The 25228-nt window shown below is 42.5% G+C and overlaps 1 protein-coding gene across 2 annotated transcripts in view; it reads left to right on the top strand.

Moving 5' to 3' along the window:
- The window catches only part of Rbf (Retinoblastoma-family protein), a 319473-nt gene that overhangs the window by 89648 nt on the left and 204597 nt on the right, over positions 1-25228 (top strand). For both annotated transcript variants that reach the window (XM_053784060.2, XM_070093847.1), the window contains 2 exons: positions 1036-1217; positions 22220-22430. In XM_053784060.2, coding sequence (XP_053640035.2) covers positions 1036-1217; positions 22220-22430 — 393 coding nt within the window. The remainder of the gene's footprint in view (positions 1-1035; positions 1218-22219; positions 22431-25228) is intronic.

Here is a 25228-nt window from a genome sequence, read left to right as displayed (position 1 = left end):
TTTAACTTGTTGGTTTTCAAAACCATTCATCACATCTGTCAGACACTGCAACATCATGGGATCTTGGTACAAAGACTTCAACGCTTGTCCAACCTTCGGGCAACGACCTACTTACACTAGTGGCAGGTCCCACTGTGATCCTGCCTCCTCCTGCTTCGACTCTTCTGACTGCAGTATATAAGCCACCTCTCTGGCCCTATGCTGTACTTCCTACAAGAATGATGGACTGAACACATCGATTCCAGGTTGAGGGACTGATTACCTCAAACTACTCCTCTCCTTACCCATTTCTACTTTGTATTGGACTGATGAAGCCACTGTGTGGCGAAACGTTTCTTCAATGAAGATTCCCATATGTTGCATAAGTGTCTCGATGATAATTTGTGTAGCTATATTATATATAGCTGTACCTAAATAAATTTATTAATGTCAATCATTCCTGAACATTGTTCATTTCGAATTGTTAACCATTTAAGTTAACTTTGCAAGGAACACTTTGCTGACAGTTCTGAATGTAAGAACCTCTTAAGCTCTGATTAGGATTTAGCAGATCTAGAATAATCGCTTGTATACTGGTGCATATCTTAGTGATGTTTCACATAAATGTAGCTCATTTTAGGCGATGCAACTAACTGGTAAATCTGCCAGTAGGTAGGAATGTCTGTTACTGATAGATGTAATTCACTTAGTGCAAAGAAAGTTGTGATAATTTAAAATTTGATTAGATAGGTTGCAAGTTGTACACAACTGACTCCCTCTGGCTGTTGCTTGTACAGGCTTTCTAAATGCACTCTTCACATTTTCATCATCCTTATGCCTTCAGATGGACATTCATCTTTGCCCCTAAATCAATTTGGAATTTAAAAAATGAGTCGGTAGAGAATAAATTGAACAGCTTAAGTCTAGGGACAGTTTAGTTGCTCATGCTTGGTGTTGGATGGAACTCCGTGTTCATGACTGCTGAGCGCGATCATGGTATTGACTATAATTCCACTTAAAAAAAAAATTATTTTAAGACTTAATATTTTCTTGCAGTCATTTGAGGGCGATCATCATCTAGTGCCACAAACACCAATCACGGGTCGTCGGTACACGATAGATCGTCCCACTGTCAGCAACAACCCACTGACTGTGGTTACCTCTGGTCTACAGAAACTATATGCCTTGCTAGCAGGCCGAAAGAACAGTCCCAGTGAAGAACTTGCGGAAATTTTTGGGTGCGTAGACCATTGTTTTTGTAATGAATTTTCTGCCAGCTTGTTGATTCAGGGACCATGGTTCTCTGTTGATATCCTGCTCAATCAGGCTATTGGTGCTAACAGGTGCAGTTTAACATAAACCCCACAATCCCTGGCTGAGCAAGGTGCTTTAGGTGGTGCTTATTGAGTTATGCAACATACAACTATTGGAAAACACAAAATGCTACTCTAGGACATTCTTTTGGAAACCTTCACATCCTGGGACCTTAGTCATTCAAGATGTACATTTAGTGCTTGCACTCTGAAGGGGTGGTGGATGTTGCAGCATTGGAGGGTCATCTAACTAGTGTGATTTCGACACCCTTCTGGCAAGACAGTGATTGCATGAGTGACAGTGGAAGTGTTTTCTTTGTTGTTGGGTCACCCTACCTCCATGGGAGATGGCTGAAGTGTTAAAAATAAAGTCCTGGTGTTCGCAGTGTCTCTTTCCAAATACTTTAGGCATTAGCATTATTGTGAGAACAGGTATTGTTCACTGGGCTTGTACTATCATTCAGCACACTTATTCTCACATTCTGGCTGCTAGAAAGATAGAATGCTTTGAGGTTTTGGTGAATGTTATTAATTTAGCAAGGAGGAATAATGGTTGCAGGAGAGAAGGGCTAGAGGTAAGTGTGGGTGAAGTGTATGAGACAGTGGGTAGAGTGATAGTCAAGCAGCTGGGACAGTGGGTAGAGTGATAGTCAAGCAGCTGGGACAGTGGGTAGAATGATAGTCAAGCAGCTGGGACAGTGGGTAGAATGATAGTCAAGCAGCTGGGACAGTGGGTAGAATGATAGTCAAGCAGCTGGGACAGTGGGTAGAATGATAGTCAAGCAGCTGGGACAGTGGGTAGAATGATAGTCAAGCAGCTGGGACAGTGGGTAGAATGATAGTCAAGCAGCTGGGACAGTGGGTAGAATGATAGTCAAGCAGCTGGGACAGTGGGTAGAATGATAGTCAAGCAGCTGGGACAGTGGGTAGAATGATAGTCAAGCAGCTGGGACAGTGGGTAGAATGATAGTCAAGCAGCTGGGACAGTGGGTAGAATGATAGTCAAGCAGCTGGGACAGTGGGTAGAATGATGGAGTAATGTAGCTGGGACAGACAGGGGTTAAGACTTGATATGTTAACAGCAGGTGGTGATATAATTTGGTCTGGTTGGTGTATTTGTTCAATGTATCCATGGATTGAAGGGATTCAGGGAAACCGGTTATTTATATAGCCAGACTTGAGTTCTGGAAATGGGAAGTACAATGCCTGCACTTTAAAGGAGGGGTTTGGGATATTGGCAGATTGGAGGGATATGTTGTGTATCTTTATACGTATATGCTTTTAAACTGTTGTATTCTGAGCACCTCTGCAAAAAGTGATTGTGTGAGGGAGGTGAAAGTGTTGAATGATGGTGAAAGTATTTTCTTTTTGGGGATTTTTTCTTTTTGGGTCACCCTGCCTCGGTGGGAGATGGCCGACTTTTTAAAAAAAAAAATGCATGGAGGCAGAAATGTGTATGTGTGGGAATACAGTGGTACCAAAACTCATATATGGGTATGAATGTTGAAGCAAGGAGGCGGCTGGAGGCAGTGGAGATGTCGTGTCTGAGGGCAATGTGTGGTGTGAATATTATGCAGAGAATTCCTGGCTTGGAGATTAGGAGGAGGTGCAGGGTTTTAAAAGTATTATCCAGAGGGCTGAAGAGAGGATGGAACAAAATAGGAGGACTTGCAAATCTGTAGTGGAGGGAAGGCAGGGTAAGGGTAATCCTAAGGAAGGTTGGAGGGAGTGGGTAAAGGGGGGTTTTGTGTACAAGGAGCTTAGACTTTCAGAATGAATGTGTAACCATGTTAGGAGTGAGTGAAGAGAAGTGGTTTTTGACTTGATGTGCTGTTGGAGTGTGAGCAGCATAACATTTATAAAGGGATTCAGGGAAATTGGTTAGCCTGATTTGAGTCCCGGAGGTGGGAAGTATAGTGCCTGCAATGTGAAGGCGGGGTGGGGATATTTGCAGTTTTGAACTGTAGTGTCGGCATGCCTCTGGCAAGACAGTAGAGCAAGTGATGGTGAAAGTGTTTTTTCTTTTTCGGGTCACCCTGCCTTGGTGCGAGACAGCCAGTCTGTTAAAAGCAAAAACATGAAGTAATGGTACCAAAGATTGGCTGAGCATTTACCTTGCATCGATTTTGGGGTCAATACCTCCGCATTCCAATCCCAAAGTAGACCTCCTTGTTGTCGATCTTATCAATCAGGCTGTTGGTGCCATGTGCTGGTAGTCCAGACCTGGCTGATCTGCAACAGACTTTAGGAACTTGTCAAGAGGTTTGATGGTAATTTCTCCAAGCATGCTTAGTATCTTTATACTGAGGAAAAGGAGACAAGAGAGTATTTAAAAATTATAGAGGAATGTCTGTTGAGTATACATTGGACCCTTGACCAGCGATATTAATCCGTTCCTGAGAGCTCATCGTTAATCGAAATTATCGTTAGTAGAGTTAATTTTCCCCATAAGAAATAATGGAAATCAAATTAATCCGTGCAAGAGACCCAAAAGTATTGAAAAAGTTTTTTTACCACGTGAAATATTAATTTAAATACACACAAACTGAAGAAGACATGCAGAGTTACATGACACTTAACTTTATTGAAGATCTGGTGATGATTGATAGGATGGGAGTGTGTTGGTGTTAATGTTTAGAAGGGGAATCCCCTTCCATTAGGACTTGAGGTGGCAAGTCCTTTTTCGGGGTTACTTCCCTTCTTCTTTTAATGCCACTAGGACCAGCTTGAGTCACTGGACCTCTGTCGCACAACATATCTGTCCATAGAGGCCTGTACCTCCCGTTCCTTTATGACATTCCTAAAGTATTTAACAACATTGTCAGTGTCACAATTAAACACTTCTTCAGGTTTCAATTCTTCACTGTCTATGTGCTCCTTGAATTCCTGCACATATTTTTCAGCTGCTTTTTGGTCCAAACTGGCAGCCTCGCCATGCCTTACCACACTATGTATGCCACTACGATTCTTAAATTTCTCAAACCAACCTTTGCTGGCCTTAAATTCACTCGCATCACCACTAGTTGCTGGCATTTTTCTAATTAAATCCTCATGCAACTTCCTAGCCTTTTCACATATGATCGCTTGAGAGATGCTATCTCCTGCTATCTGTTTTTCGTTTATCCACACCAATAACAGTCTCTCAACATCTTCTATCACTTGCGATCTCAGTTTCGAAAACATAGTTGCACCTTTGGCAAGAACAGCTTCCTTGATTGCCGTTTTCTTGGCCACAATAGTAGCGATGGTTGATTGGGGTTTTGTGTACAACCTGGCCAGCTCGGAGACACGCACTCCACTTTCATACTTAACAATGATCTCTTTCTTCATATCCATAGTAATTCTCACCCTTTTTGCTATAGGGTTGGCACTAGAAGCTTTCTTGGGGCCCATGGTGACTTATTTTGCAGGTGCAATCACTAAAAAGGCTGTGATAATATGAAATGTTCCGATTGTATGCTTGGAAGCGACCGTGGTGGCTGGCTGGCTTGTAAACACTGGCCAGAAATGGACACGTCTCAGACGGAACGAATAGTGTTGGTAGAGTTTTTTAGCGCTAGTAGAGGCAAAATTTTTGTGGTAAAATGTATCGCTGGTCGGATTTATCGTTAATCAATGCCATCGTTGGTCGAGGGTCCACTGTACTGGGTAAAGTATAGAATAGAATTATTATTGAAATAAATAAGGGTAAGGCAGAACGTAGGATTACAGAGGAACAAAGTTTTAGGGAAAGGTAGAGTATGTGTAGTCTACACAAATAACCCGCACATAAAAGACAGAAGCTTACGATGACGTTTCGGTCCGACTTGGACCATTGACAAAGTCAGTGTGACTTTGTCAATGGTCCAAGTCGGACCGAAATGTCGTCGTAAGCTTCTGTCTTTTATGTGCGGGTTATTTGTGTATCGTTCCAGTCACGGTATTGTGCCTTTTTGTTATTTATGTGTAGTCTACATTGCAGCTCATAATTGACCAATACTTTGAAGTGTGCAACTTTTTGTTACATTTATGGATTTGGAAACGGCATGATAGGGTAGATAGGGAAGCCATTTGGCAGATGTTGCAAATGTATGGAATAGGTTAGTGAGATGGGTTGTGGTTTGTAGGAGAGAGTGGATTACTTTTCACTAAAAGTAGGCCTTAGACAGGGATGTGTGATATCATTATGGTTGTTTAACATGTTTATAAATGTGGTTCTACGAAGGTGTGGGACTGGAAGATAAAGAACACAAAATGGGAGTTGTCACAGTTGCTTTTTGCTGATACTGTGCTTTTGGGAAATTCTGAAGAGAAATTGCAGAAGTTGGTGGACAGATTTTGGAGGGTATGTAAAAGAAGGAAATTAAAAGTGAATATTGGAAAGAGCAAGGTGATGAGGGTAACAAATGATTTAGGTAATGAAAATTTGGATGTCAGATTGGAAGGATGGAGTATGTGAGTGGACTTGTCATTGGATGGGTCTGTGAAATATGAGGTGAACTATAGAATTGATGAATGAAAAATGGTGGGTAGTCCATTGAGGAATCTGTGGAGACAAAGAATGTTTTCCTTAAAAGGGGGGGGGGGGAGGGGGGGATGTATGAGAGTATAGTGGTACTAACACACTTCTATGGGTGTGAAGGATGGGTCGAGTGTTGCAGCAAAGACACAGCTGGAGGCTGTGGAGATATGTCTGAGGGCATTGTGTAGTGTGAGTATTATGCAGAGAATTCATAGCTTGGAGATTAGGTGTGAGGTTACTAAAAGTATTATTTAGAGGGCTGAAGAGGGGTTGTTGTGGTTTGGGCATTTAAGATTGGATAAAATAGGATATAATAGGATATAAATCGGTAGTGGAGGGAAGGCTGGGTAGGAGTTACCATAAGAGAGGTTGGAAGGGAGGGAGGTAAGAGGTTTTGTATGTGAGGGTCTTGGACATCCCTCAAGCATTGATGAGCATGTTAAATAGGAGTGAATGGAGGCAAATAGTTTCTGGGACTTGATAAGCTGTGAGCAGGATAGCGTTTGTGAAGGGATTCAGGGATACCACTTAGGCAGATTTGAGTCCTGGAGGTGAGAAGTACAGTGCCAGCACTCTGAAGGTGGGGTGGGAATGTTTGCAGTTTGGAGGGGCAGCTGAACCATATTATCAGTGCACCTTTGGAAAGACAATGATAGTGAATTATCTTGAAAGTTTTTCTTTTCTGGGCACCCTACCTTGGTGGGAGACTGCCATTGTTTAAAAAAAAAATTGAAAGTGGAACTGTCACAGTTGTTAATAAAGTTACATTGGGCAGATTTAAAGGCAAGATTCAAAGTTGGTGGATGATTTGAAAAAGAAGAAAATTAAGTGAATATGGAAACTTATGGGTTATGCGAGTAACAAAATTTTTTGAAAAATTGAATATCATATTGAAGGGAATAAGGAGGAAGTAAATATTTTCGTGTTTAGATGTGAACATTTCTGCCGGTGGGTCTGTGAAAGATGAAGTAAACCATTGAGCAGATGAGGTAAACCATTGAGCAGGTGGTGTGTTGAAGCATCTGTGGAGAGAAAAGTTTATGAAGACATATCATATGTTACCAGAGTATAGTGGCACCACAGCCTGTCCTCTTAACCACAGAAATAGTCACTGTTGTGTAAATGATCATATGATGGGGTTGTTGAAGGTACCTTGAGGGACCAAGGCCCTTTGTCTTCAGAGATTTTAAAATTGAAGTTGAAAAATTATGGAAATTAAGGTTTATTTTTTATTTTTTATCACACTGGCCGATTCCCACCAAGGCAGGGTGGCCCGAAAAAGAAAAACTTTCACCATCATTCACTCCATCACTGTCTTGCCAGAAGGGTGCTTTACACTACAGTTTTTAAACTGCAACATTAACAACCCTCCTTCAGAGTGCAGGCACTGTACTTCCGATCTCCAGGACTCGAGTCCGGCCTGCCGGTTTCCCTGAACCCTTTCATAAATGTTACTTTGCTCACACTCCAACAGCACGTCAAGTATTAAAAACCATTTGTCTCCATTCACTCCTGCCAAACACGCTCACGCATGCCTGCTGGAAGTCCAAGCCCCTTCGCACACAAAACCTCCTTTACCCCCTCCCTCCAACCTTTCCTAGGCCGACCCCTACCCCGCCTTCCTTCCACTACAGACTGATACACTCTTGAAGTTATTCTGTTTTGCTCCATTCTCTCCATTCTTTGGTTTACTTACCAAAAAATAGTGCAAAATTCTGGCAACATGTTGATGCAATCAGTTTGTTTCTATCATATTTCTAAGTATGTTTTTTCAGATATGTAATTTTTATGTTTTTGCTGTCAAGTGGACATGTTGGCAATTAGTGTTTTTTTTTTTTTTTTTACTCCAGAAATTACTATTATGATTTTCATTCTAAATACTCAACATGGCAAGTTCTGTGAGGACTAAAGTGAAGAGCATGCAGTGGTTGTTGCTCAGTTGCCTCTGGGTTGTCAACAATGATGGGGGTTTGCAACACGCTCAGATTTGGCACGCCATGTCCATAGAGTTTTATAGAAAAAAAAAAAAAAAGAATAACTCGGGAATAAGTTACTGACATTAGTTTAATTTTTTCAATGAGCATTAATAGTGTCATAATTTTTTCACATATTGTTGATGAATGATGGTTCTATTAATCTTCAGAGGCGATTTGCAATATGTTTTACCATTTTGTTTTTATTGACTCTTATTCTCCCAAAAAACTCTTAAAAAAAAAAACAAATTTCAATTTTTTATTATGCAAACTATTGACATTTCTTGCAAAAAACTTTGAAATTTAGAAAATCTAACTCTTTCATCTGATGTTGACTAGAACATTGTACATCTTGCCAGTTTTGTAGGCCAGCGAGGGTTTTACGAAAAAAACAAAAATTTTGCAATATGAAGTCAATACTAACAAGTGTGTAGGCTGCAAACTGCTTCTTTAAATCACAGGACAAACTTTCATAGAAATTGGACCAAAAAAAAAAGGGGGGGGGCCTTGACCCCTTGAACAGTTGAATTATGACTGATATTCTTAGGCAGTGTACAGTGACTGCCCATTTTCTGTTTGTGGCACAGATTTTATTACAGGTCCTCCATCACAAATCCGGCATCATTGGGACCTGTAGTGTGCCGGATTACTGAGTTTGCCGAATTACAGAGTGGTTAAGTTAGAATACACTTGATAAAATTAACCAACTTGACTTAAACAGTTCATTGAACATTGGCAAAAATCGAACATTTCCACACTTTGAGCTCAATTTCAAGGTACTTTTCGTCATGAAAGCAATCAAAATCATGTCTATTTCTGTAATTTATCTTCCATTATATCAAATGAGTCAAAAATTGAGAATACAGCCATAAAAACCATACGAAAATATACTGCAAAGAGGCGGCTAATGGCTGAGAAGTGAACTCCCTTATTTATCGTCCGTCATTTTTATTTTTGTTGTACGTTAAGAAGCATCTTTCCATCATGCAATGCCCAAGTTTCAATGAGATAGCCCAACAAACAACCGAGAAAAAAAAATATTTACCAAAAATCATATATGGCAAGCCCAAGCCAGGTACTGGAAATAAGTCACTTTGACTTTTCTGGGTTATCCTAGGTTCTCTATACATACGCTGCTATGTATGATAATCTATGTAACTGTATTTGTGTATACCTGAATAAACTTATTTACTTCTAGTCTGTCAACTGGGTACAAGAAACCGCCCATTCACTTATTTCAACTACCCAATAAAGTGGTCAGAAATTGGCAATTTGACTGATTTCACACAAATTTCAACAGATGCCAATTTCAAAATAGGGTCCAGAATAAACAATGCAGACATTCCTGGAACTAAAATAGCATTTTCTCTGCTCATTAGTCACAGCTCCAGGCCCCTCTTATATTACTCTTGCTTACCATTTGGAATTTTTATTCACAAAAAAAAAAATAATAGGAGATTTACTGTTATGCAGACTACTGCATTATTGTAATTGTATAAATAATGTCAATCCATTCTTGACTCCGTATTGGAATTTGGACTGGCAGGCGGACAGGTACTGGACGATGTCATTTGTTTACTCTTGAGCTTCGCTAAAGAATAGAACATTTTCGCTACTGTGAGTGAAATTTCAAGGTACTTTTCGTCATGAAAGCAATCAAAATCATGTCTATTTCTGTAATATATCTTTCATTCTATCAAATGAGACCGAAAAAATGAGAATACAGTGGACCCCCGCATACCGTTGGCCTTACATAACGTTAAATCCGCATACCGATACATTTTATCGCTAAGATTTTGCCTCGCATACCGCTAAAAAACCCGCTCAACGCTGTTCGTCCGAGACGCGTCTAGTGTGCGGCCTGAGCCAGCCTCACATGTTCCGCCGGTAGCATTGTTTACAAGCCAGCCTCCGCGGTAACATCCAAGCATACAATCGTAACATTTCGTATTATTACAGTGTTTTTGGCGATTTTATCTGCAAAATAAGTGACCATGGGCCCCAAGAAAGCTTCTAGTGCCAACCCTGTGGTAAAAAGGGTGAGAAATATTATCGAAATACATACTGTGGTACCATGGTCAACTGCTGCTGCTGCTGCTGCTGTAGCACCATCAGCTGCTGCTGTAGTACCGTCTGCTGCTGCTGCTGTAGTACCGTCTGCTGCTGCTGTAGCATCGTCTGCTGCTGCTGTAGCATCGTCTGCTGCTGCTGCAGCATCGTCTGCTGCTGCTGTAGCATCGTCTGCTGCTGCTGTAGCATCGTCTGCTGCTGCTGTAGCATCGTCTGCTGCTGCTGTAGCATCGTCTGCTGCTGCTGTAGCATCGTCTGCTGCTGCTGTAGCATCGTCTGCTGCTGCTGTAGCATCGTCTGCTGCTGCTGTAGCATCGTCTGCTGCTGCTGTAGCATCGTCTGCTGCTGCTGTAGCACTGTCTGCTGCTGCTGTAGCACTGTCTGCTGCTGCTGTAGCACTGTCTGCTGCTGCTGTAGCACTGTCTGCTGCTGCTGTAGCACTGTCTGCTGCTGCTGTAGCACTGTCTGCTGCTGCTGTAGCACTGTCTGCTGCTGCTGTAGCACTGTCTGCTGCTGCTGTAGCACTGTCTGCTGCTGCTGTAGCACTGTCTGCTGCTGCTGTAGCACTGTCTGCTGCTGCTGTAGCACTGTCTGCTGCTGCTGTAGCACTGTCTGCTGCTGCTGTAGCACTGCTGCTGTAGCACTGCTGCTGTAGCACTGCTGCTGTAGCACTGCTGCTGTAGCACTGCTGCTGTAGCACTGTCTGCTGCTGTAGCACTGTCTGCTGCTGTAGCACTGTCTGCTGCTGTAGCACTGTCTGCTGCTGTAGCACTGTCTGCTGCTGTAGCACTGTCTGCTGCTGTAGCACTGTCTGCTGCTGTAGCACTGTCTGCTGCTGTAGCACTGTCTGCTGCTGTAGCACTGTCTGCTGCTGTAGCACTGTCTGCTGCTGTAGCACTGTCTGCTGCTGTAGCACTGTCTGCTGCTGTAGCACTGTCTGCTGCTGTAGCACTGTCTGCTGCTGTAGCACTGTCTGCTGCTGTAGCACTGTCTGCTGCTGTAGCACTGTCTGCTGCTGTAGCACTGTCTGCTGCTGTAGCACTGTCTGCTGCTGTAGCACTGTCTGCTGCTGTAGCACTGTCTGCTGCTGTAGCACTGTCTGCTGCTGTAGCACTGTCTGCTGCTGTAGCACTGTCTGCTGCTGTAGCACTGTCTGCTGCTGTAGCACTGTCTGCTGCTGTAGCACTGTCTGCTGCTGTAGCACTGTCTGCTGCTGTAGCACTGTCTGCTGCTGTAGCACTGTCTGCTGCTGTAGCACTGTCTGCTGCTGTAGCACTGTCTGCTGCTGTAGCACTGCTGCTGTAGCACTGCTGCTGTAGCACTGCTGCTGTAGCACTGCTGCTGTAGCAGTGTCTGCTGCTGTAGCAGTGTCTGCTGCTGTAGCAGTGTCTGCTGCTGTAGCAGTGTCTGCTGCTGTAGCAGTGTCTGCTGCTGTAGCAGTGTCTGCTGCTGTAGCAGTGTCTGCTGCTGTAGCAGTGTCTGCTGCTGGTGCTGCTGCTGCTGTAGCAGTGTCAGCTGCTGGTGCTGCTGCTGTAGCAGTGTCAGCTGCTGGTGCTGCTGCTGTAGCAGTGTCAGCTGCTGGTGCTGCTGCTGTAGCAGTGTCTGCTGCTGCTGCTGCTGTAGCAGTGTCTGCTGCTGCTGCTGCTGCTGCTGCTGTAGCAGTGTCTGCTGCTGGTGCTGCTGTAGCAGTGTCAGCTGCTGGTGCTGCTGTAGCAGTGTCAGCTGCTGCTGTAGCAGTGTCAGCTGCTGCTGTAGCACTGTCAGCTGCTGCTGTAGCACTGTCAGCTGCTGCTGTAGCACTGTCAGCTGCTGGTGCTGCTGTAGCACTGTCAGCTGCTGGTGCTGTAGTACCGTCTGCTGCTGCTGCTGCTGCTGCTGCTGCTGCATCGTCTGCTGCTGCTGTAGCACTGTCAGCTGCTGCTGCTGTAGCACCGTTGTTGGTGTGGCTTATTGAGAATACCAAGAAACAATTAACCCCAGAGGGTTAGCCACCCAGAATAACCCAAAAAAGTTTGTCATCGAAGACTGTAACTTATTTCCATTGGGGTCCTTAATCTTGTCTCCCAGGATGCAACCCACACCAGTCGACTAACACCCAGGTGAACAGGGAAAAACGCCTGGAACTAGTGCTCATATTGGTGAATTTAAAGCCAGCAAAGGTTGGTTTGAGAGATTTAAGAATCGTAGTGGCATACACAGTGTGATAAGGCCTGTTCTGGAAGAAAATGCCAAACAGGACCTACAGTACTCAGGAGGAAAAGGCACTCCCAGGACACAGTGTCTCATCAGTCATTGCTGCATCTTCAATAAAGGTAAGTGTCATTTATTCTTCATTTAGTAGAGTAGTACATGCACAATATACAGTATACTGTGGATGTACTACTCTACTATTGTGTATGTATCCTTCTTTGTGTGTAGGAAAATGTATATTTCATGTGGTAAAATTTTTTTTTCATACTTTTGGGTGTCTTGCACGGATTAATTTGATTTCCATTATTTCTTATGGGGAAAATTCATTCGCGTAACGATAATTTCGCATAACAATGAGCTCTCATGAACGGATTAATGTCGTTATGCGGGGGTCCACTGTATAACCATAACTTTACAAAAATATACCGCTAAGCGGCCGCTAATGGCTGAGAAGTGAATTCCGCTATTTATGGTCTGATTTCTTTCATTTTTGGTGTACGTTAAGAAGTATCTTTTCCATCATACATTGCCCAAATTTGAATAAGATAACCCAACAAACAGTAACAGAGAAAATAATAATAATAATATAAAAATAATAATAATAAAAATATCGTTATTTACTACACATACATGTACAAGGTATACAGGCCTAGCTGACATCAGTGACATACTACTGTATAGAAAGGCACTTGTTATGCAGAGTATTTCAAGAAAATTAGGTCAGTGTCCCAGGATAACACCCACACTAGTCGACTAACACCCAGGTACCCATTTACTGATGGGTAAACATATACAACAGGTGTAAAGAAACACACCTAATGTTTCTACCCTGGCTGGGAATCGAATATTTACCAAAAATCATATATGGCTAACCCAATCCAGGTACTAAAAATAAGCCACGTTGACTTTTTTGGGGTTATCCTAGGTTCTCTACACATATGCTGCTATGTGTGATAATCTATAGAGAGAAAGTAACTTTTTTTGTTTCATGTTTATGGTGGACTACGAGTGTATATCATAGTTAGCCCTGTGCTATACTCCGTTTTCTCTAATATAAGCCTCCAAGACAAGGATAGGAGAATGGTATTTGTTTACCATATCCTCTTCATACCTCCGTCGAACTGCTCGGTGTTATGCCAAATATTATTCATTCTGGAGTATTTAACATGTTTTATGTTATTTATATTGTTTGTCATATTAGATCAATTGTGATAGGCAAGTAAGCTGTAGTGTTGATATTAGCGTAATAAAGCATATTCTCCTGCATCATGAGACTGAGCTCATGACAACCGACAGTGGCTTCAAAGCCACCTTATCTTTAATGTACAATGTACTGTGTAGGTGCTTTACATAATGAGAAGCATTTCTTTTATTCATTGGAACCATGGCTAGGGCTAAAAGCAAGCAGGTTAAAACAATAAATGGAGAAAAAGAAATTGGAGTGACTTATGCAGCAAGTAGCACCACCAAACAGTACCAGCAGGTTGGTGTGGCGACCCTGGAAATTTGAAATTATGCTAGCCAAAATTAGTGCCGAATAACTGAAGGAACCGAATAACTGTTTGCCAGATTTGTGATGGCGGACCTGTACCTTACGTTTTTTTTTTATTTATTTAAATGAGGTTTGTTGGACTCTATATTTTTTTTATGGATAGAGGACAACTTAATCTGTTAAAAATTTGTTACAAACTGTATGCGAATAATCCATTAAAATGCTCAAAGGACAGGTTGGGTACCAGCATTTTCATACAAGTGTGAGGCATAGTTTTTAAATGTAGCAGGTAGAAGGCTGAAGGCAGTGGTGATGTCATTTGAGAAGAATGAGCACTGTGAATATTTGCAGGGAATTTGAAGTGTAGAAATTAGAAGCTGCCGAATGTATAATTCAGAGGGTTGAGGATGGAAGGATGAAGTGTTATGATGGTTTGGGCATTGAAGAGAGAATGGAGCAGAATAGGATGACCAAGGCCTTCACTTGGTTCATGTCATGCGAGGTCACTCTTACCCAAGATGTCAGAGATTAGGATTCTAGCTTACAGAACTAGGTCAACAGTTATATCCATCTCTGAATCTTGATTGGATGTCACGGTGACTGACGGCGAGGTCAAAATAGAAGGTTACAACACAGGAATAGACATGGCTTTTGGGTATGTGCCTATGTAAGAAATGACTTAGCCTACAACCTAAGACCTGATTTGAATGATGATAAACTGGAGATTCCATGACTTGAAGTGTTGTTACCAAAGACTAAACGAATTCTAGTAGGAACTAGTTACTGCCCCCAGTGATAAATTCTTGGAGAATTTTTCGAGAATCTTGTCCGGAACCGATAGTAATTCTGAGACAGTGATATTGGGAGACTTCAGTACTATCTGTTTCGAACAGCAAAATAATGGGCTATGTAACATGTACAGTGGACCCCCGCCTTGTGATATTAATCCGTTCCCGAGAGCTCATCGTATGCCGAAATTATCGTAAGGTGAATTAATTTTCCCCATAAGAAATAATGGAAATCAAATTAATCTGTGCAAGACACCCCAAAGTATGATAAAAAAAATTTTTTTACCACATGTAATATTAATTTTAATACACACAAACTGAAGAAGACGTGCACAATTACTACTCTACTAAGAATAGAATACATGACACTTGCCTTTATTGAAGATCTGGTGATGATTGATGGGATGGGAGGAGGGGAGTGTGTGGAGGTTATTGTTTAGAAGGGGAATCCCCTTCCATTAGGACTTTAGGTAGCAAGTCCTTTTCCGGGGTTACTTCCCTTCTTTTAATGCCACTAGGACCAGCTTGAGAGTCACTGGACCTCTGTCGCACAACATATCTGTAAATAGAGCTCTGTACCTCCTGTTCTTTTAAGACTTTCCTTAAATGGGCCATAACATTGTCATTGTATAGGTTGCTGACACGCCTTGCAGTAGCTGTGTCAGGGTGATTTTCATCCGTAAAGGTTGGCAGTTCAACCCACTTTGCACACATTTCCTTAATCTCTCTATTCAATTCCATACTAATTCTTGCCCTTTTTACCACAGGGATGGCACTGGTAGCTTTCTTGGGGTCCATGGTGACTTATTTTGCAGTTACAAGCACTAAAAACACTGGGATAATGTGAAATGTACCAAATGTATGCGTAGATGCAACCGCACTGGCTGGCTTGTAAACACTGGCGCTGAGGCCATGTGTGGGACACGTCCCGGACGAATCGCTTGAGGCAAGGCAAAATTTTTGCATTCAAATGTATCGTATGGCAGATTTAACATAACGCGATGCCATCGTTAGGCGGGGGTCCACTGTATAAGCAAATTGTGGGATTAAATAGTTACTCGACTAATTAACCCGTGAACAGTCCAAGCAGATCTACGTTCACATGTGTAGTGCTACAGAAGTACATTTTTTTTACATTTTCAAATATAACAAAAAAAAAAAAATCTACTTTTTACATACTTTCAAATGTTGAAAAAACGTATATATACGTTTGGACCGTTTACGGGTTAATGCACCAACCCGGATCACACCGTTTTCAGCCACCATATTAGACCACATCCTTTGTAATCACTCAGACAGCACTAGCCAGTCAAGCGTCATTACCACAGGTCTTAGCGATCATCTGTTCATTTACTGTACCAGGAAAATCATTAGGGATTGGACAGGCCTTCACAGGACAGTTAAAATGAGGTCAGCTAGAAACTACAGCAAAGAAATACTGGTAAATAGGCTACAAAATTATGATTTGACAGTGATTACAAGTTGCACAGACATAAATGATGCCTGGGAAAAATTCAAAGCAATATTCACTGCTATCCTTGATAATATTGCACCAGTTAACCCTTAACTGTCCAAACATAGATCTGCATTCATGTGCATAGTGCTCCGAACGTAGATAAGTTTTATTTTTCATTCCTTCAAAATTGGTGTGATAGACCTGAGTCGCCTAGACAAGAGAGAATGGGTCTGTGCACTCGGTGTGCGCAGTATGAAGAAATCGGGGACGCTGGGGTATTGTGTGGTAGCACCAGTAGTTTCAGCTCCATCTTTGGTCAACTTCACGGCCAAACCCCGTGGTTCACTCACGCCTTGTCTAATACTATAATTCTCGGAAAGTGATGCAGAATGCGAATTTAGTGGATTTGACACCGGTATGACCACTAATGATCAAGGAATTAGTGAAACTATTGATGACAACCCAGATGACCCTCAGTCCATCACCTCTGGGGGTGGACAGTGTGGCCATACCAGATCCTTAGCCCAGCACCTCTGGGGTTGCTAGTGTTACTACCCAGAGGCAACTCCGCAAGAGGAAATTATCATTTTCCATGTGTTATGGTGTTGATGATAGCAAGTGATATAAGTGGTGGTGGTGATCGATTTTATGCCCACAGAGGATTCGTCGAGTGAAAGTGATTATAGTTATTCCCCAGTGAAACGTAATTTTGGGTGGCGGCGCCTACATTCAGGCAGTGTGCCATATGCAGTCGGCAAGGGTTGTGGCAGGTCACAAGCCAAAACCCCTGCCACTGATAGTGATATTGATCATGAAGAAGAGTTTGCTAGGATGGAGGAAGAGGTGGGTGGCATGGTGCCTAGACCTCATGGTGTGGTGGGTGGGCAGATAAAGGACTGCCCAACACTCTCTCAACCATGTGCTGCCTCCACTCCTGTCCCTCCTGCTCCCCCATGCCACATGCCACAGGTGCACCACGTGACTGCGAATGGAACCGGACAGAAAGTACACCATTTGTGCCACATTCTTTCAAATTTGATGCCAGTGGAAGTGGCATCATGCCACACTGTCCCATCACAAATGAGTCTACAGAGTTCGACTGTTTTCAACTATACATTGATGAGCCAATAATGAACCTGATTGTTACCCAGACCAACATGTACTACCAGTATACAATGGAAACGCATTTGTTTCAGAATCGTCACGGCTGTGCAGGTGGAAAGATATAACTGTAGCTGAAATGTATTTATTCCTTGGCACTATCATGCTTGTGCCACACACACACATAAGAACAATGTAGCACACTTCTAGTCCACAGACTACTTCATCAGCACTCCAGTTTTCCGTGACCTCCTTCCTTAAGGGGCGCTGAGAAGCAGTATGCTCCAATTGAGGGAGAGGCCTTGGCCATCGCATGGGCACTGGAAGATGGCCGCTTCTTCACCATGGGGTGCCTGGATCTCATCATAACGACCGACCACAAGCCGCTTGTGAAAATCCACGGGGATCAGGCATTAGATGACATCACCAATCCAAGGCTCTTCAGACTGAAGCAGCGCACCCTCATGTGGCAGTACCGGATCCTGCACGTCCCCGGCAAGACCACCCCGGCAGCGGATGCAACATCACGGTACCCATCAGCCACAGATTCAAAGGACACAGCCAGCGAAATGTGCGCTCTGTCACCTGTCCGGGTCCCGGCGGGCACCCAAGGGGACCTGGAGACGCTCCTCGTGGCAGCAGCAAGATCATCAGCAGATTCTCTCGGCGCCGTCACATGGGAGAGAGTCGAGGAGTGCACCTCCGCAGACCATGACCTCCAGCTGCTCACACCACTAGCTGAGTTTGGGTTCCCACCATCCCAGAATGCCTTACCAGAGGAGCTGCAGCCATGTTGGCAGTACCGCGACAGGTTCTCTCTCATGGATGAAGTCGTCATGATGGACCACAGGATGGTGATACCACAGGGACTTTGGAATGAGGTCCTACAGACGCTTCACGCCGCTCACCAAGGCAGCAGTCGCATGCACAGTAGGGCAGTGGGCGCTATCTTTTGGCCAGGCATCACCAGAGACATGGAGAGCACACGTTCCAGGTGCCATGCCTGCTGGGGAATGTCACCCTCCCAGCCTCGTATGCCGCCTGTACCATGTGTGCCAAGCAACCCCTTCCAAGCCATCGCTGCTGACTTTTGCGTAGTGCGCGGCATTGGGTACCTAGTCATCGTGGACAGGTTCAGCGGCTGGCCACACATTGTCATGTCCAAGTCGGGTGCCAAGGGCTTCATCACGGCTCTTCTCAGTTACTTTGCAACATTTGGTGTTCCCGAAGAACTGAGCGTAGACGAAGGCCCGGTGTTCACCACAAAAGAAACTGAGTCACTCCTGTGACGATGGGGAGTGAGCCATCGCCGTTCATCGGCACACCACTCGTAGTCCAGCGGGTGGGCAGAGGTAGCCGTCAAATCTATGAAGCACTTACTGACATCGCACACGGATGCAAACAGGAGCCTCGATTCAGAGGCGGTGACCGCCGGCTTGCTTCAGTATCAAAACACGCCAGACCCTCAGATCAGTATGTCACCAGCACAAATCATCTTCGGCAAGAATCTTCGGGCTCTGCTACCCATTGCTCCGGGAATGCCGGTGTTCACCAACCCATTGATTCGCCCTGTGTGGCGTCAAACGTGGAGTATGCAAGAAGAGGCCCTCCGGCTAAGATTCGCCAAACAAATAGACGATCTACAGCACCACACTCGGCAGCTTATCCCCTTAGTGCCCGGCAATCGAATGCTTCTGCAAAACCAAACTGGGAACCACAGTACGAGATGGGACAGGACCGCTGTGGTAGTGGAGTTGAAGCAGTACGACCAATATTTGGTCTAAGTAGATGGCTCGGGACGGATTACTCTGTGCAATCGGCGGTTCCTGCGCCACATTCGGGCTGGTCAACGCCAACCAGCCTGTGCCACCACCATACCCTGTTCCCCCGCTCCCCACCCCCTACCCCCTACCCATGCCAGCATGTAGTGCGGCACAGAACAGTGAGCTGCCTCAGATATCCAGTGGCGATGCAGCGACCACACCCCCACAGTTGCACGACACAGCAACAACCCCAAAGCCACCCATGGAGCACGCAGACCAGGCACAAGAGCCAGCACCCAGCCAGACCGTCGCACAAAACACGCCCGTATCGCCACCTCCAAGACCACGCAGAGACGTCCGCCAGCGTACCTACGGGATTGTCACGGAGTGATGAGTTTCCTTCTGGAAACTGCGGGAGGGGGGGGGGGCAGGCTGGCAACACCGGGGTGCCGCCTGTAGGTGAGGGGGAGAAATGTGAGTGTAAACAGAGAGAGCGAGGCCGACGGAACACTTATTACCTCCCTGATGTGCGAGTTAATATTCACGTATTGTGCCGGGGAAGGCAATGCACACCCACTGTAGATTTCCCTCCATACTGTGCCAGTCAGTGATATATCAGGACGAAGAGGTACAACGTGTACTCAAACGTCAGGTTGTGCATCCTAATTTGTTTCGTCTCTTTGCAGCTAGGAGCATTCATTATGTTGTACCTGAATAAAGGATTACCAACACACACCCGAATATCTCTTTGACCGCTACCTGAGAACTGAAATGTGTCTAGGGAATTTCATAGGAATGGTAACCTTAGGCTTGCAAAAGGCCTTTGATATGGTCAACCACAATGTATTATGCCGACAGCTTGTAGTTTCTTGCACGAGTTCTGTAGAATGGTTTAAGTCCTACCTGAGCAACAGGAAACAAATTGTCAAGATCAACAACACAGAATTAGAACCTATGCCAATAACACGTGGGGCTCTTCAGGGTAGTATCCTGGCTTCTTTGCTATTCTTGTGTTATATGAATGACATGCTTGTCAGTGTGAAATGCAAGCTTCTGTTGTATGCAGATGATAGTGCTCTGTTTGTATCAGGTAAAGACCCACAAGACATTGCTAATGTACTATCATTAGAACTAGAGTCCTGTAGCAATGGTTGGTAGACAACAGATTATCACTACACCTCGGGGAAACAGAAGCCACATTCTTTGACACGAAACATAAATTAAAAAGGGTAACTAATTTTTATGTCCAGTGTAATGAGGAACCTATTATTACAGTTAATTCAGTAAAATATCTGGGGATACCCTTGGCCCCAAGCATGTCAGGAGAACTAATAAGGAGCAATATGGTAGTGAATGCCATACTTAAGTTTCTTTACAGACAGGTGCAGTGTCTACCCACCGAGGCTCGCAGGACCCTATGTCTAGCTCCGTGTATTATAGACTACTCTTGCTCTTCATGGTACTCTGCCTTAACAAAAAAAAAAAAACAAAAAAAAAAACTGAAAGATAGGCTACAAATTACCTACAACTAAATGGTGAGATTCATTCTGGACCTGGGTCCAAGAACATGTTGGCCAGGATGAATTACAACAACTGGACATTCTGAATATTGAAGACAGGGTAAATCAACTAAAGCTAAAGTACGTTTATAAAATTGTTCACAACCAGTGCACCCGATATCTTGCTGCCAGTTTTAAGGCCGGGAACCAATGCGGTTATAGAATTAGGGGAAGGAAGAACAACTTTGCAGTACCTTGAGTCAGTGGTCAGGCTTCAGACATTTTTCTATGCAATAATAAGAGTGGAGTAGACTGCCTGCACTTGTCAAAGCCTGTCATTGCATGAGCCAGTTCAACAAGAGAATCAAAATGTACCTCATGAATAAGGCTACAGAAAGGGAGAAGAGTGATTTCTTGTATGAAAATAACTAATTTTACCTCGCCCTTAGTATGTCTTCTTTTATTGTAACTGCTTTTACATAGTTAACCCTCTCACTGTTGACTCGTGCTCACAAACTTGCTCTCAGTGTCGAAGAATTTAAAAAAAAAAAAATTATTATGAAATGGTAGAGAATCTTTTCCCAGTGGTAATGATGCCAAAAGAATGAAATTTGTTGGAAAAATTACAGAATTACTCTTGCAAAGTTAGTGATCTTGGCGATATTTATGCATTGGTGATTTCGCTCACTTTGAGCCCTATTTTTGGCCAATTCCATTGTTCCAGTCGACCAGACTCGTAGCCATTTCGCTGGAACTCCATTTGTTCTAAGAGTACAAGAAACTTCCCATTTTCCAATTGCAACTACCCAATAAAGTGGTCAGAAATTGGCAGTTTGGCCAATTTCACACAAATTTCAAAAGTTGCCAATTTCAAAATAGGGTCCAGAATAAACAACGCAGACATTCCTGGCACTAAAATAACATTTTCTGTTCATTAGTCACATCTCCAGACCCCTCTTATATTACTCTTGCTTTCCATTTTGAACTTTTATTCACAAAAAATGTAAGATTTACTGTTATGCAGACTACTGCATTATTGTAATAATTGTATAAATAATGTCAGTCCATTTGTGACTACATGTTAGACCGGCCAGTTGGGCATGTATTGGGCAGTGATGTCGTTTGTTTACTCTTGAACATCGGCAAAAATCACATTTCCGCTACTTTGAGCTCAATTTCAAGGTACTTTTCATCATTAAACCGATTAAAATCATCTCTAATTCTGTAATATAGCTTCCATTCTAACAAATGAGACCAAGAAAATGAGAATACAACCATACATACCATACGAAAATACATTGCAAAGTTGCTGTTTTAAACCGATGACACGGTCAGAGTTTTTTTTTTTCTCATTATGCACTGCGTTCTGTAGGATTTTCTTTTATACTGCGCACACTGACCGCTCAGACCCATTCTCTCGTATGTAGGCCTACCAACTTTCTTCTGCAAGATTTGAAGCCGCTAGAATCTTGGATTAACATTACGGGACCGACACTGGCTTACAAGCTGTAATATTATAGGGCAGACAGTGTAAGGGTTAAGATACTTACCTGTTGTTAACTTTTAAATATAAATAACTATCACAAGGACCCCAGTGGAAATAAGTCACTGACTCTTTTTGGGTTATCCTAGGTTCTCTACACCATATGCTGCTATGTATGATAATCAGTGTAACTTTGTATTACCTGAATAAACTTACTTAAAGAGGGGGTGTATAAATTCAGGGTGGAAGGAAGGAAGGAGGGTTTTGGGGTTGTCCCAGGATGTGTTGGAGGGAGGATGTGAAGGAAGGTTTAAGCAGTAGATGCTTGAGCATCCAGCAGGCATATGTGAGCATGTTACATAAGGTGTACAAGATGCATTACAATAATTCGATTCCAGAATGCCTTACTCTTCAAGGTGGTAGCCTTGATGCTTAAAATTGTTTATTCTAAGAATTGAAACAGTCGTTTCCTTCCGTGAATCAAGCCTGATTAACTTTCGTTCACCCTGTACCAAGTTTGATTTTTTAATAATAATAATAATAATAATAATAATAATAATAATAATAATAATAACAATAATAACAATAACAACAGTACTGTATATTTTCAGAAGTTGCAAGGCAAACCCTGAAGAAAGGATTGCTTCACTGATAACAGAATTAAGTGAAGAGTTCTGCAGCTTGTACACACAAGCCACAGAAGACTATACAGGTCCCAGTATAGAGTTTGCTAAGATGAGACTGCAAATGGGTCAGATGTTGTACTATACATTCTTGGAACACATCTTAGTGGATGAGAGAAGAAGAGGCATTGATCTCATGGTAAGCTTCTTGTCACCTCCACTGAGTATAGAGAGAAAGCATTTTGTCACCTCCACTGGGTATAGAGAGAAAGCATTTTGTCACCTCCACTGGGTATAGAGCAAACGTCCATTCATCAGTGATAATCAACAATGCCATGTCTAGGATAAGCATGAAAAAATAAAAAAAAAATGAAAATGTTGATTTCCTTGTAAAGCTTACAATGTGTGGTTTACATATCACAAAATGTTAATGACAAAGAAAGCCACTAGCATGCCTATTCATTTTGGGCAGACTAATTCTAATTCTTACTGACTATAGTGACACAGGTTATGGAACAGTACATTTTAATGTTCATTATTGCATATTGATATAAAAGTTAGGTAATTAAAAAGTTTTATCATTAATAAGATTAATAATAGCAGTTTGGAGGGATATGTTGTGTATCTTTATACGTATATGCTTCTAAACTGTTTTATTCTGGGCACCTCTGCAAAAAGTGATTGTGTGAGTGAGGTGAAAGTGTTGAATGATGATGAAAGTATTTTATTTTTGGGGATTTTCTTTCTTTTTGGTTCACCCTGCCTCGGTGGGAGATGGCCGACGTTGAAAAAAAAAAGTTCAAAACATATTACAGTACAGTGGTCCCTCGTTTTTCGTAATTAATCCGTTCCTGGAAGTGTGACTATTATCGAAATTGATGATTTTCGAATCCATTTTCCCCATAAGAAACAATGTAAATCCAATTAATTCGTTCCAGACACTCAGAAGTATCAACAACAATTTTTTTTTTTTACATGCACAAAAAAATGAACATTCAACATGTCAGTTACCTTTATTGAAGACTGTTGTTGATGAATGGAAGACAGGGAGGAAACATAAGAAAGGAGGAGCACTGCAGCAGGCCTGTTGGCCCATACTCGGCAGTTCCTTTACAATTCATCCCACTAACAAAACATTTGCCCAACCCAATTTTCAATGCTACCCAAGAAATAAGCTCTGATAACTCTATCCACTCATTTGCAAGTCCCACTCAAATCCAACCCCTCTCACTTGTGTATTTATCCAACCTAAATTTGATATTGATATTGGCAGTTTGGAGGGATATGTTGTGCATCTTTATACGTATATGCTTCTAAACTGTTGTATTCTGAGCACCTCTGCAAAAACAGTGATTGTGTGAGTGTGGTGAAAGTGTTGAATGATGATGAAAGCATTTTCTTTTTTGGGATTTTTTCTTTTTTGGGTCACCCTGCCTCGGTGGGAGACGGCCAACTTGTTGAAAAAAAAAAAAAAATAAAATAAACTACCCAAAGTCCTACCCTCAATAACACAACTAGGTAGACTGTTCCACTCATCAACTACCCTATTTCCAAACCAATACTTTCCTATGTCCTTTCTAAATCTAAACTTGTCTAATTTAACCCTTTCAGGGTTTCGGCCATACTAGTACGGCTTACGCACCAGGGTTTTTGATGTACTAGTACGCCTAAATTCTAGTGCCCTCAAATCTAGTGAGAGAAAGCTGGTAGGCCTACATTTAAAGAATGGGTCTGTGGTCAGTGTTTACCTGGAAAAAATCCTGCAGCACACTGCGTAATGAGAAAAAAAAAACTTTGACCGTATTTTTGGATTAAAACAGCGACTTTGCACTGTATTTTCGTATGGTACTTATTGTTGCATTCTAGTTTTCCTGGTCTCATTTTATAGAATGGAAGACATATTACAGAAATTGAGATGATTTTGACTGGTTTTACAAAGAAAAGTACCTTGAAATTGAGCTCAAAGTAGCAGAAATGTTCAACTTTTACCAAAATTCAAAAGTAAACAAATCATGTTATGCGTCCAATACACGTCAACTGGCGAGTCTAATATTCTTTCACAAGTGCGCTGATATTATTTATACCATTTCTACACTAATGCAGTAGTCTGCATAACAGTAAATCTTCTATAATTTTTTTTTTTTTTTTTGTGAGAATAAAATTTCAAAGTGGAAAGCAAAAGAATGTAAGAGGGGCGTTTGGACATGACTAATGAACAGAGGAAATGTTATTTTAGTGCCAGGAATGTCTTTCTTGTTTATCCTGGACCCTATTCGGAAATTGGCATCTTTTGAAATTTATGTGAAATTAGCAAAATTGCTAAATTCTGACCACTGTATTGGATAGTTGAAATTGGTAAATGGATGGTTTCTTGTACTCGTTCGATAGAAAATAGTGGACCCCCGCATAACGATTACCTCCGAATGCGACCAATTATGTAAGTGTATTTATGTAAGTGCGTTTGTACGTGTATGTTTGGGGGTCTGAATTGGACTAATCTACGTCACAATATTTCTTATGGGAACAAATTCGGTCAGTACTGGCACCTGAACATACTTCTGGAGTGAAAAAATATCGTTAACCGGGGGTCCACTGTATAGAGTTCTAGACATAGTTATGATTTTGTGTTGACAAGTACACTGGAATTGGCTGAAAATAGGGCTCAAAGTGGGCAAAATTGCCGATGCGTAAACATCGTCGAGACCACTAACTTCACGAGAGCATAATTCCGTAAGTTTTCCATCAAATTTCATACTTTTGGTGTCATTATGATCGGGAAAAGATTCTATCTTTTCATAAGATTTTTTTTTTTTTGAAATTTGGCCGACCACTCTGAGAGGGCCTGTCGACCCTGAAAGGGTTAAATTCATTACTGCGGGTTCTCTCTTGGAGAGATACAAGAACATAAGAATGGAGGAACACTGGAGAAGGCCTACTGGCCCATACGAGGCAGGTCCTTATCAAAACGACCTCTACCTAAAGCTACCCAAGAAATAA

This window comes from Cherax quadricarinatus, chromosome 43, assembly GCF_038502225.1.
Source record: "Cherax quadricarinatus isolate ZL_2023a chromosome 43, ASM3850222v1, whole genome shotgun sequence".
Classification (NCBI taxonomy): Eukaryota; Metazoa; Arthropoda; class Malacostraca; order Decapoda; family Parastacidae; genus Cherax; species Cherax quadricarinatus.
Note: the sequence above shows the minus strand (reverse complement) of the source record. Positions and strands in the feature narration are given on the sequence as shown.